The sequence below is a fragment of the Vulpes lagopus genome, chromosome 3 (assembly GCF_018345385.1).
Source record: "Vulpes lagopus strain Blue_001 chromosome 3, ASM1834538v1, whole genome shotgun sequence".
NCBI lineage: Eukaryota > Metazoa > Chordata > Mammalia > Carnivora > Canidae > Vulpes > Vulpes lagopus.
The window spans coordinates 117,409,887-117,430,471 of NC_054826.1; the positions used below are offsets into that span (position 1 = coordinate 117,409,887).

Genomic DNA, 20,585 nt, shown 5'->3' on the forward strand with positions numbered 1-20,585 from the left:
CTATATGAGACACACCAATCAGATTCTATCTTTTTTTTTTGACAGCATAAAATGTACTTACAGAACTGGGTGTTAGTGTAACAATAAATTATTATACAAAGTATTTTGAGGAAAAAAATTCTGTTATCCAATCTTCTCTTTGAGCTCTATGTAAATAGAAATTTACTCTAAGGACTGTTTGGGGTATAAAAGTCAAAGTGATCCAAAAGTGTTTAGGAGATAACCTGAGATTTTAGAAGCAAAATGTATAAAATCAAAACAGGTTTTTTAAATCAGCTGGCATTAAAATATTAGAATAGAAATCATAATAACTGCTAAATGCCATGGTATCACTGTTAACCAGTACTAGCCAGAGAATTAGAGAAGTAAAAATATTAGAGAAGTGAGACTTTCAGACCAAGATGAGAAAAAAAAAAGTTTGGATAAAATTTAAAGTACTCATGGATAATGAAACAATTGAATTGATGGAATAGTCCTTCTCCAAAATGGAGCCTATAATTGGTAAGTAGACTCTTTCATCTGCATGCAATTCTCTGGAGAGAGAAAGGAAGGAAGGAAGGAAGGAAGGAAGGAAGGAAGGAAGGAAGGAAGGGAAGGGAGGGAGGAAGGGAGGGAAGCAAATCGTTGTCAGGGAGTCCTTGGCTTCTCATTTCTTAGGGGATCTCTCAAGCGCATTGGCCTCCTTCACATGAAGGAAGGTGAAAGCAGACTTGAACGTGCCATCGCCACTCTGTTGCGAAAAGCAGAGGAATGTAGCCCACAGAAAACCACAAAGTCCAGTGTAAGCTGTCCTCCAGTGAACAGGAACCAGGCTAAAGTTGGTGAGCTGAAACAGAAAGAAAGAGTGTGCCAGGGCTCCGTGTCAACCACAGCCTTGATATAGCATTCCAAGGAGTTGGAGACTCACCTGCACAAAAGGCCAGTACACGAGACCACTCTGAAATACAGAAAAACTCCATTAGAATGCCTTGTAATCCCACAAGAAACAATCCCACTGCTCATTCTATGAGAGATGAAGAAATACCAGGTGGAGAGAACCCAGAGCTGATATTGTATTTCAGGCTAAACCGATTAAATCAGGCTGCTTAAAGTCTCTCAAGTAGAAGAGGGTGGGAGCTGTGCAAAGAGCTTTTAGGTATGAGACGATTATATTAGTCAAATGTACAGGTGCGGAATGAAAAGGCTACCAGAATCAGTACCAGTTCTGTTAAACAGCCGCTTTCAAAATAACATATACGAAAAAAAAAAAAATATATATATATATATATATATATATATATATATATATATACACATACGTTGTGGTTTTCCTGTTAGCCCAAGCAAATGTTGCAGGAATGTATTTATAAGAGGATCATCAACAAAGTTTTAAATTGATCATTTTTTATTCGATGATTTGTTAATAATATCTTCTACTGGGGTGTCCAAGTGGCTCATCAATAAGCACCTGCCTTTGGCTCAGGTCATGATCCCAGGGTCCTGGGCTCGAGCCCCATGTTGGGCTCCCTGCTCAGCGAGGAGCCTGCTCCTCCCCCTCTCCCCTGCTTGTTCTCTCTTGCTCCCTCTCTTTCTCTCAAATAAAATATTTAAAAATAATATCAATAATATCTTCTACTATTTCGTGCAATGAGAGCCAGGGGTGACTCTAATTTTATCTAAAATGTTTGATTTTGGGCAGCCCGGGTGACTCAGTGGTTTAGCACTGACTTCAGCCCAGGGCCTGATCCTGGAGGCCCGGGATCGAGTCCCACATTGGGCTTCCTGCATGGTGCCTGCTTCTCCCTCTGCCTGTGTCTCTACTTCTCTCTCTGTGTCTCTCATGAATAAATAAATAAAATCTTTTTTAAAATAAAATAAATAAAATAAATTGTTTTATTTTTTGTTAAAAAAAATGTAAGGCGAATAACATATACTATTTCCTGCTGTAGAATAAGATTAGCTGACGTTCTTGCATATTACAAAATGTCTCCAAAAAGGGAATGCTTTGCTGTCATCGTCGTTGTTGGTTTTAGGGGGAGGGGAAACAGAACTGTATTCTTCAAAAATATTAGTGTTGTAATAGATAAAACAAGGCCAAGGAAATACAATTAATGGAGACTAAAGAGACCTGGCAACTAAATGCACTACCTGACCCTAGGCTGGATCCTGAGCCAGAAGGAAAAAGAAATGCTAAAGAGACCATCAGGTAGTCAATTGACAAACATGGCAGAGGATGGTGGATGAGATCAAAGGATTATTACTTTTGTTAAATGTACTGAAGTTGCTAACTCTGCTGTAGTTATACAAAAGAACACACTTAGGGGCACTTGGAAGGCTCAGTGGTTGAACATCTGCCTTTGGCTCAGGGCGTGATCCTGAGGTCCTGGGATCGAGTCCCGCATCTGTAGGGAGCCTGCTTCTCCCTCTGCCTGTGTCTCTGCCTCTGTCTCTCTGTGTCTCTCATGAATAAATAAATAAAATCTTTAAAAAAAGAACACACTTATTCTTAGAAAATAGATCAAGTATCTAGGGCAAAGGGTAATTCTGTGTGTAACTTACTCTCAAATGCTTCAGAGAAACAGACAGAAAGGTGGATGGAGAGATAGATCGAGCCAAGAAAAAATAAAAGAGACAGGCAAACTGTTAACTATCGGTAAAGGGTATTCACTGAACTATTCTTGTTACTTTTTCATCAGTTAGAAATTATTTCCAAATTAAAGTTTTTTTTTTAATTTTTTTTTAATTTTATTTATTTATGATAGGCACACAGTGAGAGAGAGAGAAGCAGAGACATAGGCAGAGGGAGAAGCAGGCTGCATGCACCGGGAGCCCGACATGGGACTCGATCCCGGGTCTCCAGGATCGCGCCCCGGGCCAAAGGCAGGCGCCAAACCGCTGCGCCACCCAGGGATCCCCCAAATTAAAGTTTTTAAAAACTATAATAGAGACAGATGTAACATCAGATAAATTTCTAAGAGGTAATTTACCTAAGCTCCCCCCCCACCACCTTGTGGCTGGTGAAAAGAGACAGAAATTTCATGCCATCTGCACAAAAACCAACCAACCAACCAACCAACCAACCAACCAACCAACCAACCAACCAAAAAGTACTACCTACATGTAAATAACAAATAAAGTAGGAATGTCCTTTCTACCTTCATCCAAACAACTTGGATTGGGCAGGGTCTTGATTCCAAGCAATTCTATTCTCACTCATAAGAGTGGGCTTGGGCTACAAAAAAACCTTCTGTGACAGATTCTTTTTTTTTTTTAAGATTGTATTTATTTATTTGAGAGACAGACAGACAGACAGAAACAGTGACCAGGATAGCACAAGCAGAGAGGAGAGGGAGAACCAGGCTCCCCTCTGAGCAGGGAGCCTGATGTGGGGCTGGACCCTAGGACCCCAGGATCATGACCTGAGCCGCAGGCAGATGCTTAACCAACTGAGCCACCCAGGCACCCCTCATGACAAATTGTCTTTGGCTGCTTCTTGTCTTTCAATTCCTAATGTTTGTGCTCCTGGTTTCATTGATCAAGATTGACTTGAGAGCCTGGTTTGAGCCCAGTTTCTTCCATATCTAATATCCCTAGCTCTAGCTGCTTTCTCCTGTCACTATTACTGATGTTCAGGATCTTCGGTATGGTATTTAACACTCAACAAAGGTGGCCTGTGTGTCTTCATTAAGGGAGGGGGATCTGAAGCATCTCCAAATCCCTGATTTAGGTAAAATCCTCTTGCTTTCCCAATTCTTCTTGCTTGCTTAAAAAAAAAAAAAAAAGTTAAATGTATATACCTCCATAGGATCCATGATATACTGGGAAAACGTGTTCCTTTTTTCAAAATCAAGCAGAAGAAAATTATACTTAGATGTCGCATTGGACTCACAACTTCTGCCCCAAGAGAAGTTAACAAGTTCTGAACACATTTTCTGCTTAAAGGAAGAAGAAACTGTCCCTGAGCATGTGGCTTGCACGCTCCCTACCATTCACTTCCAACCACCAAGTGGGTAATGCTGATTCTGGAGCTCAATGTAACTCAGTAGAAGATTCCAGAAGCAGGAGGGGCGATAGCCAGGTGTGGGTTGGCACTGCTTCTGATAGGGAATTAAGTACATGTGAAGCCCAAGGCCAGTCTGTGTACATTCTGCAATCCTGAAAATTCACTCCATTGGGATTAGTAAAATCAAACATCCTCTAGGCCAGAGATGGAAACCACCCCTGAATTTGCCAGGCCTTATGGATACTGCTCAATAAATCTTAATTGAATGAGTTAATAAATATTTGTTGGATTGGGTTGTGTATATTTGCATTGAGCAAACAGTACAACAGGTAACTTACTTCAAGCCTAGAAGTAATCTTGGGAAACATTATCCTTCACACAGACTGAGCAGAATGTACACCTGGGAACATATGCTCCAAATGGGAATGATTCCATTAACCACTCAGATTCTACTTTTCCTATTTTGCAGTAATCTCTTTGGCTCCAAAATGCACTAAATGAACTGTAATCACTAACAAGAGTAAACTTAAAAAACAGGAATCGTGTGAACGTCGACTAAAACTCAGAGACACTCATGTATAGACACCCTTAAAGCCTCTTCTCATTTCTCTTTCAAAACAAATTTAAGGGGCACCTGGGTGGTTCAGTAGTTGAGCATCTGCCTTCAGCTCATGTCATGACCCCAGGGTCCTGGGATCTGAGTCCTGCATCAGGCTCCTTGCAAGGAGCCTGTTTTCCCCCCTGCCTGTGTCTCTGTCTCTCTCTCTGTGTCTCTCATGAATAAATAAAATCTTTAAAAAAAAGTTAGATCTCTTCATCAAAATATTGTTCCTTTGTGCCAACCCACTGGAGCCCTAAATTAAGAATAGCTTCCTTAGGGCTCCTGGGTGGCTCAGTCAGTTAAGTGTCTGCCTTCATCTCAGGTCATGATCTGGGGGTCCTGGGATCGAGCCCTGTGCTGGGCTTTCTGCTCAGCAGGGAGCCTGCTTCTCCCTCTCCTTCTGCTTGCTTCTCCCTCTCCCTCACCCTGCTCGTGCACACTCTTTCTCAGATAAATAAATAAACCTTAAAAAAAAAGAATAGTTTTCTTAAAATGTATTTAAAGTTACAAATATACTAAAAGATCTTGATTACCTTTTCAAAAGTCTGTCTTACCTTGTATGTATTCCAAAATTTCTTTTTCAGGTCCAAAAATATATCATCCTTTTCCTGGAGAATACTCATACCTATTTGTAAAAACAGGCACCACAAGGATTTTGCAAGACTCAGTAGGAAGAACACTGTATAACAGTTCAAGTTTTCTCTTTCAATATGCAAAGTACCCACCAGTATGTATCTTTTATTCATTATATCCCTTCTGATCCAACAGTGAAAACAACATGAACTCCATTCTAAAACTAGATAAATCTTTTTAAAATATATATGGAATTTAAAAAATAAAACCAGATAAATCTTAAAGGAATGATAAATATGAAGTGAAAATAGCAGAGTATAAATATAATAGCAGAAAGATAGCTAATAGGTATATATATGTATACCATATATATATATACCATATATATATACACCATATATATATAGATATATAGATATATAGATATATGTAGTAAGAGAACCCACAGCGTTCAGATAGGGCAATTGGTGACTTCTCTGCCTTCCAAACTTTTTGTAAAATGTTTAACATTTTTTAAAATGTTTTAAAATGTTTTAACATTTTAAATGTTAAAATGTTTTAAAATGTTTAACATTTTAAATGTTTAGCATTTTAAAAATTTAGGGTCGCCTGGATGGCTTACTCTGTTAAATGTTTGTCTTTGGCTCAGGACATGATCCAGTGTCCTGGGATAGAGCCCCCACTGGGCTCCCAACTCATCAGAGTCTGCTTCTCCCTCTGCCTCTGCCCCTCCCCCTGGCTTGTGCTCAAGCTCATTCTCAATCTCTCTCTCTCTCTCTCTCTCATGAATAAATAAAGCCTTTAAGTAAATAAATAAAATTTTAGACACTTAATTTCCTTCTTTTTAAAGAATAAAAAAAGGCTGATGGACCTCGTGGGTATTCCGGCAACTACAAAGTTCCCATCAGCATTCTAATCAGAATTATTCTAATCAGAATTTGAAAGCAGAACACTAATTCAGCCTTTCTAAAAACATTCTGAAAACTTTGCATGTTCAACAACCCTGAAAAGAAATTCAGGGAGCAAAGACAAAAATCCTCCTATTTTAGGAAGGAGTAAAAATAAAAGTGCTTTAAAAAGTCTCCTTCAAATCCGATTAGGAGGAAGGGGAAACGAGGGTTTTTTTAGTTAAATGCAAGGGATTCTGAGAACAGGATTTATAAGAATCCCCAGGCGTATATTGGTAATATCGGGTTCTACTTTCCAAGCACTAATTAAGCACTAAGCACTTTCTGTGCCTTATTTCATTTGACCACCCCCCTCCCCCATACAATCCGCTGAGGTTGGGAGTTACAGAGGCGGAAATGAGCTCTGGGAGGTTAATACCGGACCAAGTCCTACTGAGGTAAGGATTCTGAGCCAGACCTCTCCATCACAATCTGAGATCCCCAAGGTGGCCCCAGCACAAAAGATCATCTGATAAAGGCAATTTCTAGGTTGGAAGTTCCTTGAACAAACATCCAACCCCTCCAGTCCCCCCCTTCACTTTCACAGGAGGAGAGGGAAATCGGGCCAGAAATCTAAAAGCAAAACAAAGCAGCCATCTGGGTAGGAATCCGTGTTCAGGGAGCCTCAGACTTAAATCACAATGCTCCGGGAGCTGGGTTCCTGCAGCATCTTTCTGGCTTACAGACATACGGACAACATTCAAGATGAACATCACAGCATGGATTATGTTGTTTTTGGGCAAGTCACTGAACCCCCTTTGAGACTGTGTTCTTATCTGTAACACAAGAATAGCAAAGAGCACCTGCCTCACTGGGTTGTTGGAGGATTAAAGTGGGAACCTGGGGGCACCTAGGTGGCTCAGTGGTTGGGCGTCTGCCTTTGGCTCAGGTCATGATCAGGTCCTAGGATCAAGTCCCACATCAGGGGAGCCTGCTTCTCCCTCTGCCCATGTCTCTGCCTCTCTCTATGTGTCTCTCATGAATAAATAAACAAATTTTTTTTAAATAAATAAATAAAATAAAACAGGAAACTGGTTCCTCGAGGTCCAGCCCCTAGGTCCCAACTCCTTCACTGGAGTTCAAGGCAATTGCAGTCATGGGCATGAGGAGCCTCTTTGCAGATATGCCCCCAAAGTCACACATCTTGGGACCAGGCACCTGACAGCCATGGCTCCCAGGTCCTTTATTTTACTGACCCCACTGACCGCATCATCCATGTGGTCCGGCTGAGACTACAACAGGCAACCAGGGGTTCATACTTCATACTTCCTGAGGGGTTGATGAGGAAAGGAACCAGATCTGGATCCCCAAAATAAGATCCACAGGGCAGTGTAGGTTTCTTCAAGGTGCTGAGTGACCCCCACCCCCCCACCCCCACCCCCATGACCTGGTTTAGAAGGCACTGGCAGCCAATGAAAAGAAGACCATCTTCGGGTAGGGGGAGGATATGTTATCCCCAATGCCAGGGTCAGGCCCAGGGCCCTTGGATTTTCTTGAGGAATTGGTGACTGTCCCCCACCCTTCTCCTTTACTGGCTATGGAAACTGCTAGGAGGATGGAGGCTACAGAGCCCCTCCCATTGTTTTTAGTCTGTAAGGCCCTAAGGAAGCTTCCAAAAGTCAGATCTTTAGGCCTCAGTGTGATTTTCAGAGGAAGGGCCTCCCAGGACTTTTCACGGGCCAAGAGTTCTCCACGGCAGGGTCCAAGGTCCACTCACATTTTCTTGGCTTTTCATAGACCGGACGGGACCCCCAAAGGAAAATCTTGTTACCAAAGCAGGACTAAGGCCTTGAGCATGAGTTTTCTTGGGGGAATCTGTTCCTACCTCCGGTTGCACCTGCTCTGCTCCCGGGGTCCCGCAGCAGCCCCGCGGCGCACTTGGTCGGTGTGTTAGAAAGGAGTGTGCGCCCCTGGTAAGGAGGCCCGTCGCCCCAGGCTCGGATTTTCCCAGGAGCAGGACAGGCCTGTCCCACAACTGGGTCACAGGGGTTGCAGCCTCCAGGGCCACTGGCTGTGATCTCCTTGATGTTCATGTGGACCTTTTTCAGGGGGGGAATGGACCCGCCCCCCTCCAGCTCTGCCTCCCTCCAGTTCTAGCTGATGCCCCGGGCCCCCACCGAGCATGCACGACCACCGCAGCGTCCCAACCGTGGTCCTGGCCCCTGGCTCCCTCCTAGGCGCCACCTCTCAACTTCTCCCACTTACTCCCTGGTTGCCACACTTCTCAGCTCTTGCACCTGGACCCCCAGTTCCGCCCCTGCAGTCCTGCGCGCATCCCCACCCCCACCCCGACCCCATGGCTTGCTTCCAGCCCTGGGCGCCCCCCGCCCCGCCCCCCCAGCCCTTGGCTCTCCCTCTCCATCCCCGCCCCGGGCCCCTCACCTGCATAGAAGGCCGAGACGGCCACCGGCCCGCCGATCGCCTGGTCGCACAGCACCTTGGCCAGCACCGCGCGCGGCGCACGGCCCGGCAGCGCGCGCTCCAGCAGGCGCAGCCACACGTAGTTGAAGTTGCCGTGGAAGGTCACGGCCACGGTGGCCACGCGCCGCGTCTGCTGCCAGTCGGCCGGAGCGCCCCGTAGCCGTTGCTGCAGCGCGTCCCCGGCGGAGAAGAGAGCCGCGTAGAGCAGCACGTTGGTGGGCCACGGGTAGCGCCGGGCCGCGCGCAGCAGCGCCCGCCACCAGCCAGCCATGCCCATGGGGGGCGGGGGGTGCCCAGCGACCGCGGCGCCAGCTCCCCGGGCCACGCCCGCCCGCGCCCGGCCCTGCGCGCCGCCTCCGCCACCTGCACCTGTCCTCGCGGATGCTCCCGAGCCATTGGGCGCCCCGCGCACACCCAGTCCGCGCGCTCCAATCCCGTGGCCGCGGGGCCGAGCCTCGGAAACGCGGGCGGGCCGGTGCACCGAATGCGCGATCCGTTTCCCTGAAATGTCCAGAGCAGGCTCGTGCATCGACAGAAAGTAGGCAAGCGCTTGTCGGAGGCTGTGGGGTGGGGTGGGGGGGATGCGAAGTGACTTGGGTGTGCGCTTCTTTGGCGTGTGATTATATCTCAAAAAAAAAAAAAAAGTTGAAAGAGATGGGAAGACAAGGGGTGGAGGAAGAAGGGATACCAAAACCCAGTTACCAAGAGGACGGTATAATGTTAATGTGCAAACAAGTCACCCTTCCAATGCACACAACACGCTGTTAGGTCGCTTAGGAGACAAATCCAGAAGTTCACGTGTGAAGCCTTTTCTGAACGGGAGCTCCAGTAAGGTAAGAGGGGGGGACCTACTGCCTTCTCTTCAGTGTGGGACTCACTGAATATTGCCTCGCAAAACATGCTGAGCTCCCAGGCAGTGTCCCAGAAGGAGGGGGTCACTGGGGACCCCAGCCCCAGATAACCATCTCAGCCCTCCTTGCTTCTTTTCCTCCTTCCTTGTTTTTTCTTTCTTCATTGACACATCCAAGCCCATCCTCATTCTCTGTCTCTTTCTCTCTTCTATTAAGCTACCCTCTTTTTAAAAAGATTTTATTTATTCATCATAGACATAGAGAAAGAGAGAGAGAGAGAGAGAGAAGGCAGAGACACAGGCAGAGGGAGAAGCAGGGCCCATGCCAGGAGGCCGACGCAGGACTCCATCCGGGGATTCCAGGATCGCACCCTGGGCCAAAGGCAGGCGCCAAGCTGCTGAGCCACCCAGGGATCCCCCAGCTACCCCCTTTTATTTCATTTTAATTTTTTAAAGATTTAGTTTATTTGAGAGCAAGAGAAAGAGAGAGCTCAGAATGGCAGGGGAGGGCCAGAAGGAGAAGGAGAGAATAGGGTGCCCCTCGTTTTAATTTGTTTTAATTTTAACTTTTCATTTCGAGATGATTCCAGACTTAGAAAAAAAAAGTTGCAAAAGTAGTACGGAGTTCCCATTCAGGCATACCCAAGCTTCCCCAAATACTGACATCTTGCATAATAACCATAGTACAATGATCAAAAACAGACACTAATCGCTGATGTAATTCTATTACCTAATCTACAGACCTTATTCAAATTGTTGCCAGTTGTCCCACTAAAGTCCTTTTTTCCAGTCTGGCCTCCAGTCTGGCATCCTGGTCTGGATCTTTTTGCATTGCACTGAATTATTATGTTATCTATGGTCTTAGTCTCCACTCTGGGGAGCTGGGGGTTATTTTGCAGACTTCCTCCACTTGACCCCGTTATTGTTATGGGCTAAATTATATGCCTCCCCAGATTCATATGTTGGAGCCCTAACCCCCAGGATCTCAGGATGTGACTGCTTTGGAGATAGGACCTTTAAAGAGGTGATTGGATAATGATAGGATGGGACCAAGCAATCTGACTGGTGTCCTGATAAGAAGAGGGAATTTGGGGATGCCTGGGTGGCTCAGCGGTTGAGCGTCTGCCTTCGGCTCAGGGCGTGATCCTGGCTGGGGTCCTGGGATGGAGTCCTGCCTCGGGCTCCCCACAGGGAGCCTGCTTCTCCCTCTGCCTGTGTGTCTCCCCTTTCTCTCTGTGTGTGTCTCTCGTGAATAATAAATAAAATCTTTTTAAAAAAGGAAGAAGAGGGAATTTGGAGACGCACAAAGAAACACGCGGGCAGTGCATGCACAGGGGAAAGGTAGTGTGGGGACACAGTGAGAAGGAGGCCACCTGCAAGCCAAGAAGAGAAGCCTTCGGAGAAATCAGCTCAGCTGACACCTAGACCTTGGACTTCTAGCCTTCTGAACTGTAAGAAAATAAATTTATTTTTTAACCCACCTAGTCTGTTGTTTTTTATTCTGGCAGTCCTAGCTGACTAATAACACCCATGCTCTTCAATTCTTGGAAATCTGCCAATTTTTGTGGTCTTTGACCCTTTCTTCTTGCTTCAAGTCAACAGCCAGGCATCCCACACCCCTGCCCCCCCTCTCTCATTCTATTGGCAATCATTTCTGACTCTGACCTGCCTGTCTCCCTCTTAGAAGGACCTTTGTGATTACATTCAGCCCAACTGGATAATCCAGGATAATCTCCGTATCTTATGTCGAGAATCATCTACAAAGTCCCTTTTGCCGTGTAAAATAATGTATTCACACATCCTGGGGGTTCAGACAGGACATCTTTGGAGGGCCATTATTCAGCCTACTGTACCCCCTTCTATCATGTCTTCCTTCTCTGTAACCCTTCTGATCTCTTCCAACAGCAATTGATCATGTTAGCTGACATCAAACCGCCTGTTTCTCAATGCATATGCATAAAGACTATCTTTGTCCAGCACTTTTTCATTCATTCACTCAATAGATCAATAGTCTTGAGTACTATTATATGCAATGCACTAAACTCTATGCTTGTGGCAAGGATTTGTATTTGCAATGCCTTTTTAAAAAATCTAATTACTGCCTAGAGGAAATTGTGGCCTTCATTATGAATACAAGAAAATATCCCAGATGATTCCTACACCACTCCCTTGACCAAATTTGTTAGAGAGAAAAATAGAGCAAAATTGGAGACAACAAGCAGGAAGGTGGGGTGGGGAGGGACTGGCGTGGTGGCCATGTGAAATACAAGATGCCCAGTTAACTTTGAAATTTCAGATGAACAATGCATGACTTTTTAGCATAAGTCTAAATATGCCCCATGCAATATTTGGAACACACTTATAATAAAAAATTTTCACTGCTCATCTGAAACTCAAAGTTAATGGGCACTCTCTATTTTTTAAATTTATTTTGCTAAATCTGGCACCCCTTTGGTGAGAGCCTGCTACATATGTCTGTTATCTATGAGGCACCCAACACCTGAACTCATTATTTCTCTTAGAACTCCAGTGAGGGAGGGGATTGTAAACAATTGCAGGGACATACATCCTCCAAAATCTATGGTAATCTTTATCAAGCAGCTCAACATATTTGCTTAATGGGAGTTGAAAGATAAATAAATACCAAGAAGGCTGAGATGGTTCAACATGGGTTGCTATATATTTGTCTCTTCTTAAAAACAAGAAAAAAAAACCCCAGTCATTAAGGACAATCTATTACTCAAGCAAACGCTGAAGGACCCACATGGCCTTCAAAGAAGAGGAGATGCTCTAAGATAAATTAATTCATTACATCGATGCTTCATCATCTGTGCAAGCTGTGATTTGGAGCCCTCTGGCAACAATGAGGCAACACATTCCATGTGACATTAATATCTCTGAACAGTAGGGGATAACTTGGAGAATGGAGTGCCGTGTTAAAATGTAAAAGGAATTTTTTGAGGAAGAATTTCAGCAGGGAATAAGCCCTGATGTGGGAACTGAGTTTCAATGTACAACTAAGGATCACATTAAAAATACATTAGGATGATTACAAAGAAGCTTATTGTAGCAGCTATTATTTCTTTTTATTTAAATGAATCAGGGCTTCATAAGAACCACCATGTGGGCCACGGTGTCTAAAATCTTCTATTCCCTCTTGAAAATTTCTCTGAAATTTCTACTGACAAACTGAAGGCTTCTATGCTTAAAAGGCTGCAAGACAGGTCTGTTTTGCAAAGAGCAGAGGAAGCAATCAATTAAATCTACCCCTCAAAAAGAAAAAACAAAAGAGAGGTTCCTTGGGCAGCCCTGGTGGCTCAGGGGTTTAGCACCGCCTTCAGACCAGGACATGATCCTGGAGACCTAGGATGGAGTCCCATATCCGGCTCCTGCGTGGAGCCTGTTTCTGTCTCTGCCTCTGTGTGTGTGTGTGTGTCTCTCATGAATAAATAAATAAAATTTATATTAAAAAAAAAAAGAGAGGTGCCTAGGTGACTCAGTCGGTTAAGCATCTGCCTTCAGCTCAGGTATGATCGCAGGATCCTGGGAGGGAGTCTGCTTCTCCCTCTCCCTCTGTTCCCCCCCACACACACACACTCATTTTCTCTCTCTCTCTCTCTCTCTCTCTCTCTTTTTTTTTTTAATTTTTTATTTTTATTTATGATAGTCACAGAGAGAGAGAGAGAGAGAGGCAGAGACACAGGCGGAGGGAGAAGCAGGCTCCATGCACCGGGAGCCCGACGTGGGATTCGATCCAGGGTCTCCAGGATCGGGCCCTGGGCCAAAGGCAGGCGCCAAACCGCTGCGCCACCCAGGGATCCCCTCTCTTTTTTTTTTTTTTTAAAGTGATTTTTTTTTAATTTTTATTTATTTATGATAGTCACAGAGAGAGAGAGAGGCAGAGACACAGGCAGAGGGAGAAGCAGGCTCCATGCACCGGGAGCCCGACGTGGGACTCGATCCCGGGTCTCCAGGATCGCGCCCTGGGCCAAAGGCAGGCGCCAAACCGCTGCGCCACCCAGGGATCCCTCTCTCTCTCTTTTTTAAAAAAGGTCTCTGAAGCTCCTCAAACCCTTCCAAGATCACCTCTAAGACATCACTTGTTTCTGGTTATGGATACAGAGCAGAAAACCATCTTCCTCCTTGTCACCTGAAATGAGGCTCAAAGGGAGGCTGACAATGATACTATGGAACCCTCCCTCTTTCCTTCCCACCCTTTCATTCCAGAATGCTTACTCTAGAATTTCTCCAGCAGAGATCCAAATGGAAGAGGCTTGGGTCGACTTGAAGCTGGGTATGCCCAGCAAACACACAATCTTTGCTTAGCGTGGCTACAGACGAATTAAAAGAGGTATGCTTGGGACACCTGGGTGGCTCAGTAGTTGAGTGTCAGCCTTTGGCTCAGGTTGTGATCCCGGGGTCCTGGGATGGAGTCCTGCATCCGGCTCCCCGTGGAAAGCCTGCTTCTCTCTCTGCCTGTGTCTCTGTCTCTCTCTGTGTGTCTCTCATGAATAAATTTAAATTTTTTTTCTTAAAAAAGAGAGCTATGCTTTATGCAAATCATACTACACTAATTACTACCACCCCCACCCCACCCATTATTTGCGCTGTCGGGGACCAGAGGTCAACCACAGTCAGGAAGCAGATGATCCACCTTGTGACAGATTATCAGAGGGTCAGTGGTAGCCTAACCTTCCCTCACAGCGCCAATATCATTCACATCACCTCCTCTCATTCTGCAGTCATTCTATCACCGCACATCATCACCAGAAGGGTGAGTACAGGACAGTAAAATATTTTGAGAGATTGACTACATTCATGTAACATTTATTATTGATTATAGTTGTAATTGTTCTACTTTATCATTAGTGTGAATCTCTTACTGTGGTTTATAAATTAAGCTTTATCATAATGATGGGGAGCAGAAGGCTAGCTGAGGACAAAGCACAAGCTCACACCCTGCAAACCCCACGCCCCCACTCCTGGGTGGGATGTATGTGACATTCCTCAGGTATTCCTGGATGCCCTAAAGCTAAGGGAAAGGAAGAACAAATAGTCAACTTACAGAGATTCTAGTTCTATAGACAGGAGTCCCGCCTCAGTTTACAAAATGTCTTAGTGATTTAGAAGAAAAAGCATTCTTATCAATAACCTAACTTCCAGAAGGAAACTCCCAACTATCTTAAAACTAATGTTTTAGTGGAAGAAAAAACAACCTTAACTTGACAATAGCAAGGCCTCCAGTATCTCCTATGTCCTCTTTAGCATACAAAAATTCTTTTGAAAATCTCTCTTTTCTTTACCTACCCCAACTCCCGGATATATAATCAACCATCCCTCACAACCCCAGGGCAGCAGCTCTTTCTGCCCACGGGTGCTGTCCCCGTGCTTTAATAAAACCACTGTTTTGCACCAAAGACATCTCAAGAATTCTCTCTTGGTCACCAGCTCCAGACCTCACCCCTCCAAACCTCCCCTATATTCTAAAACATCAATAGAGGGGATCCCAGGGTGGCGCAGCGGTTTAGTGCCTGCCTTTGGCCCAGGGCGCGATCCTGGAGACCTGGGATCAGGTCCCACGTCGGGCTCCCGGTGCATGGAGCCTGCTTCTCCCTCTGCCTATGTCTCTGCCTCTCTCTCTCTCTCTCTCTCTCTCTCTCTCTCTCTGTGTGTGTGTGTGTGTGTGTGTGTGTGTGACTATCATAAATAAATAAAAAGTAAAAAAAAAATAAAAAATAAAACATCAATAGGGATGTATAGGCAAAGACACAGCATATATGTTTTCAGTACTGTCCGAAGGTTCAGACATCCACTGGAGGGTCTTGGAAAGTATTCCCCTGGGGATAATGGGAGGGAGGGACTGCTCTGCTGTATGACTTTCTTTTTAAAAGTTATTTTTGGGGCAGCCCGGGTGGCTCAGCGGTTTAGCGCCACCTTCAGTCCAGGTCGTGATCCTGGAGACCTGGGATCGAGTCCCATGTCAGGCTTCCTGCCTGGAGCCTGCTTCTCCCTCTGCCTGTGTCTCTGCCTCCCTCTCTGTCTCTCATGAATAAATAAATAAATAAATTTTTTTTTAAAAGTTATTTTTGGAGTGCCTGAGTGGCTCAGTTGGTTACGTGCCTGCTCAGGTCATGATCCTAGGGTTGTGGTATCCAGCCCCATGTCCAACCCCCAGCTCAGCCAGTGAGTCTGCTTCTCCTTCTGCCCCTCTCCCTGTTCTGTTCTCTCTCTCTCAAAAAAAAAAATCTTTTTTTAAAGGTTATCTTTATTTGGATGGGCGAATGGGATTGAAATTATGGAGGTAAGAGTAAGAGGCACCACCACTACTGACTCCCGGTCTGAACAAGCACTGGGGTAAAGAGCAGGTGCTCCAGCTGGAAAAGATCAGAAAGTTAGCGGGAAGAAGCTATAAGCCTACTTCCCACCAGACCCTCAGTTTCTCCTATTAGCAGAAACAATATTAAGCAATTCTGTCTTGAAATCATTGCATTTCGGCTCTACTGTGGAAAAACCATGCCTAAAAATTGGGTCTCTAAGCAACTCTCACACCCTTGACATTGACACAAATTGTATGAAAGGTGCTTGGATAGATACGATGGGTTTGGGAGCGTTTCTATGTTGGCCAGAGCTGAAACAAAACCCTGAGGCTAAAAATGTTATCTGTTCTTTGCTCTTGTTTAGAAGTTTGGAACACTTCCTCATCCTTCTATCCTGCCCCCAGTAGAACACTAAGACACGGCAATGGATTTCTCCAGAGAGATGGTGGACCTTATAGATTCCAACCTACAACTTGGCATTTTGAAATGGTGCTGTTTGAAAGAAATATTTGAGGTAGAGTGTTTCTCTGGTGCAGGAACTCTGCTTTCACCACCTTTATTTTAAGTAACTGTTCTGCCCACAATTGGTGTGGGATAATAGAGCAATTAAATTTATTTCATTAATTTTCCATTGTGACATTTGGGGGAAAGGAAATAGCTTTGCCAAGTAAGTCCTCCTAAAATACATCAAAAAAAAAAAAAAAAGGAAATTTAAAAATCTGAAATCATGGGAAACCCAACATAAGAGGTAGCTTTAAAGATACTGCATATTCAAAATGCAAATGAGTTAAGAATTTCCATATAAAAGGTGAATTAATTAGGAGACTTTTCTTCTCCATTTATGCTTTTTCTGAACCTCTGAAACTCCAGTTACTATAGGAAATGTATGACTCTACTAAAATGTGGAAGAAATAACTAGTAGAATACGGATCTGGGGATGAGTTTAGTACTCTATCTGCCTGACTCAGAGAAATCACATCATAATTAGAACAAGGAAAGCAGGGGCTCCTGGGGGGCTCAGTATGTTAAGTGTCTGCCTTTGGCTCAGGTGATGATCGTAGGGTCCTGAGATTGAGCCCTTCTTCCAGCTCCCTGCTCCAAGAAGAGTCTGCTTCTCCCTCTCCCCCTGCTTGTGCTCTCTCTCTCTAACAAACAAATAAAATATTTTTTTAAATAAAAGGGTAATACAGTTGATTCTTATTTTTCAAAGCAGTTATATTCTATAAATTTGCTATGAACATTTAAATTAGCAAATGTTGAGCTGTGGCTTTTCCAGGTTAGGGTCCATTGAGGCTCTGGTCACAGCATTTTCATCAACCGATCGACCCGTAAACTTGGCTTTGTGTTTCTGTTGAAGGACACCTCGTTTAATATAGTGTTGATTCATTCCCATTGAACTCTCCAGCTGGAAACACGGGCAGAGGGAGAAGCAGGCTCCACACAGGGAGTCCGACATGGGACTCGATCCCAGGTCTCCAGGATCAGGCCCTAGGCTAAAGGCAGCGCTAAACCACTGAGCCACCTGGGCTGCCCTAGAATTTACCTTTTCATGCTATTTTACTTTTTGCAATGTCAACTAAAATATTTAATATCATCTAAAATTTTACTTTAGGGAAAAAAGAATCTTAAACATAAGTTGAAATGTGGCTTAAGATGACAGTTAAAAATTTTTTTCATATGGCTGCATCAATCTTCACATACTTGCTTCAGACTTTCCAAGACTTCATGCCCAACTCTGCTCCCATGATATTTGGATGATGATAGGTCTGTGAATTGTGAGAACTACTCAAACATCAAAGAAAGGTCCTTTGAGTAATAGAAAAATCAGTGGGAATGCCTTCCTCAAGATCTTGAAAATTAATGGTAAATTGTCCATGGTAGTGGTTTATTTTGGTTGATTTTCTTTTATTTCCAGATAATTATCAGTGAACAAATATTCTCAATGTTTCAGAACAGAGATTTCGAATTTACAGCTTGAAAGATGAATTCATTCATGATTTATTCTCTATTCTCTTATCCTGCTCTATTTTCCTGATGGTACTTAAAATTAATTAATATTAGATAGCTATTTGTTATCTCTTCATTCCAATGCAATGTAAGATCCACAAATGCAAAGACTCTTATAATCACTGTAACTCTGATTCCTAGAATACTGCCTGGCATGTAGTGGACTCTCAGAAATTATTTGTTGAATTAATGCATTCAATAATCATACACTGCATCCCAGACATTGGACTATGGAGACCTGGGATGTGAAATTGCTTACTTGGCCCATAGAGTGTCTTTAAAATGTGATACTCATTAAAACCAGATTGAAAACACTGGAAATGTTTGGAAATAAAATCTGCACATTGTGCCAGCGTATAGATTCATTATCCATCCATTCATTCATTCTCCAACCATTTTTAGAGTCTACGTGCCAGTTACTGGGGACAAAATAACATTACAGACAGACTCTGTCTCTGCAGAAATGGCATTTATAGTCTATTAAGGGAGACAGACATTAAACAAATAATTACGATTGTGCTAAGCACACGGAAAAAGTACAGGTGCCTATATGAGCACTTATGATGTTTCCCTGAGAAAATGATATTTAAACTTCTACCAAAGAGGTTAGAAGTTTATCAAGGGGAAAGAAGGAGAGAACAATCCAGTGAAAGAAAACCACTTCTCAGGAAGGGGCTTGCTGTAGTAGAAGAACAAGGGAGGGGCACTGGGGTGGCTTAGCCAGTCAAGCATTTGCCTTCGGCTTAGGTCATGATCCCAGGGTCCCAGGATCGAGCCCCATGTGGTCAGGCTCCCTACTCAGCGAGGAGTTTGCTTCTCCCTCTGCCTCTGCCCCTCCTCCCGTAGTGTGCATGTGCTCTCCCTCTCTCTCTCTTTCTCTCGCTCACTCTCTCAAATAAATAAAATCTTGGGGGGGGGGGGAGAACAAGGGATACATGAGAGCTGAGGTGAAAGGAGGCCAAATCATATTTGTGGGCCATGTGAAGGATGCGTGCTTTGCTTCACTCCAGGGACCACCCAAGGCTTCTCAGCAGGAGATCCGATTTCCCTGTTTAACAGACTACTCTACTGGTTGTGTTCAGAATGGTTTGGCTACAGAGGTTGCTGAGGTATGGCAGAGACAAGGAGTGGAGATGGAGATGTGGACAGCTTTGAGAGATATTTAAGAGGTATGTGTAACAACACGGATTGGAAGATGTTGGGGAAGGAGAAGTGTATGAGAAAGACACCAGTTTCCTGGCTTGAACCACTGGGCGGGTGATGGTGCCTTTACTGGGATGGGGGATGTCAAGGAGACCCTCGTTGTGGATGGAAGAAGATGTGTTCAATACGTATCTATGAATGTACATGACTGGATTACAAGTTTCAGAAACATGATAACCCTCACTATATGGGATGCACTCTATTTTTTAATCAACTTTATTGAAGTATGTTTTACATATAATAAAATACATCCATATTACATACACAAGGAGTTGTGACAAAAGCATATACCTCTGTACACCACCACAACTAAAATTAAAATTCCTATCACCTCCAAAAATTCCATTTCCCATGTGCGCTGTTAACGCACCTCCATCAGGGGCCCCAGGCTTTCAATCATTATAGATGAGTCTGCACTGCCTAGAATTTCATGTAATTGGAATTACACCATGTATGCATTCTTTATATTTGGCTTCTCTCGGCATAATGTTTCTGAGGTTCATCTATGACAGGAGTCTGCGAACTACAGTCTATAGGCCAAATCTGGCCAACTGACTATATAAAAGTCCAAGAGCTTAAAAAAAAATCTGAGAGCTAAGAATGGCTTTCTATTTCCAAATGGTTGGGTCGGGGGACTAGAAGAATATTTCATGATGTGAAAATTGTATGGAATTTGAAATTTTGTGTCCATCAATAAAGTTTTATTTTTTAAAGCTTGTGTTTATTTTTTTAAATATTTTATTTATTAATGAGAAACACACACACAGAGAGAGAGAGAGAGAGAGGCAGGGACACAGGCAGAGGGAGAAGCAGGCTCCACGCAGGGAGCCCGATGTGGGACCCAATCCCAGGTCTCCAGGATCACACCCTGGGCTGAAGGTGGCGTAAACCGCTGAGCCACCCGGGCTACCCCATCAATAAAGTTTTATTGGGAGATAGCATTGACTCCTTTGCTTACATATTGTCTGTAACTACTTTCATGCTATACAGTGTTGTGCCAGAGACTGAATGGTCCTCAAAGCCTGAAATATGTACCACTTTCCACCTGGACCTTTACAGAAAATACTGACTTTTATGGCATTCCACATGTCTGTAGTTCCTTTTTATGGCTGTGTAGTATGGATAGGCAACAAATATTTTTCTTTTTGCTATTGAGGGACATGTGGATTGTTTCCTAATTATCCTTACTCCATATAATGCGCCATGATGTTTCCTAGTCCAATTCAGTTTTTCCAAATTGCGAGTCAGGACATAGTAAATTGACTTCACAACTTCTGGATTAGTTGACTGTCAGTATGAAAACAATACTGCTTTCTAGATGTTAAAGTAAAGAGTGGAGAATACAAGGTAGAGGGAGAGAAGACTGTTAGAGCTGAAGGCTGAGAAAATCCAGTAAATTAAATAAATGTTGGACAGAGGAAGAAGGGTGGAGAAGAGGCAGGCAGAGGAGAGCACAATGGAGAGTTTCATCTTGGGAAGCCAAGGAAGTCTCGGTTTTGGGAAGGACGTGATTTGGGGCACCTGAGTGGCTCAGTGGCTGAGTCTCTGCCTTTGGCTCAGGTTGTGGTCCCAGGGCCCTGGGATCGAATCCCGCATCATGCTCCCCACAGGGGAGCATTTTAAAAATCTTTTAAAAAAAGAAAGAAAAGAAAAGTAGGTGATTAACTGGATCTAATGCAGCTAA

General features: G+C 44.1%; 1 protein-coding gene and 1 long non-coding RNA gene across 5 annotated transcripts; one reads left to right on the top strand and one right to left on the bottom strand.

The window, feature by feature from the left end:
- Positions 1-353: 353 nt before the first annotated feature.
- Positions 354-8,992, bottom strand: MPV17L (MPV17 mitochondrial inner membrane protein like). 2 transcript variants are annotated; one of them, XM_041749908.1, is made up of 4 exons: positions 8,486-8,992; positions 5,138-5,208; positions 908-937; positions 354-826 (listed from the first exon to the last, which is right to left on the bottom strand). In XM_041749908.1, the coding sequence occupies exons 1-4, from the start codon at positions 8,799-8,801 to the stop codon at positions 647-649; spliced, it is 597 nt and encodes a 198-aa protein (XP_041605842.1). In that variant the 5' UTR covers positions 8,802-8,992; the 3' UTR covers positions 354-646. The 2 variants fall into 2 exon arrangements, with proteins under 2 accessions (XP_041605842.1, XP_041605843.1); XM_041749909.1 differs by lacking the exon at positions 8,486-8,992 and adding an exon at positions 7,929-8,336.
- Positions 8,993-9,068: 76 nt separating this feature from the next.
- Positions 9,069-19,614, top strand: LOC121487853. 3 transcript variants are annotated; one of them, XR_005986923.1, is made up of 5 exons: positions 9,069-9,357; positions 10,654-10,825; positions 13,602-13,725; positions 16,056-16,205; positions 18,709-19,614. It is a non-coding gene; the product is annotated as an uncharacterized LOC121487853 (long non-coding RNA). The 3 variants fall into 3 exon arrangements; XR_005986922.1 differs by having other exon boundaries at positions 13,627-13,725; XR_005986921.1 differs by having other exon boundaries at positions 13,630-13,725.
- Positions 19,615-20,585: the final 971 nt, after the last annotated feature.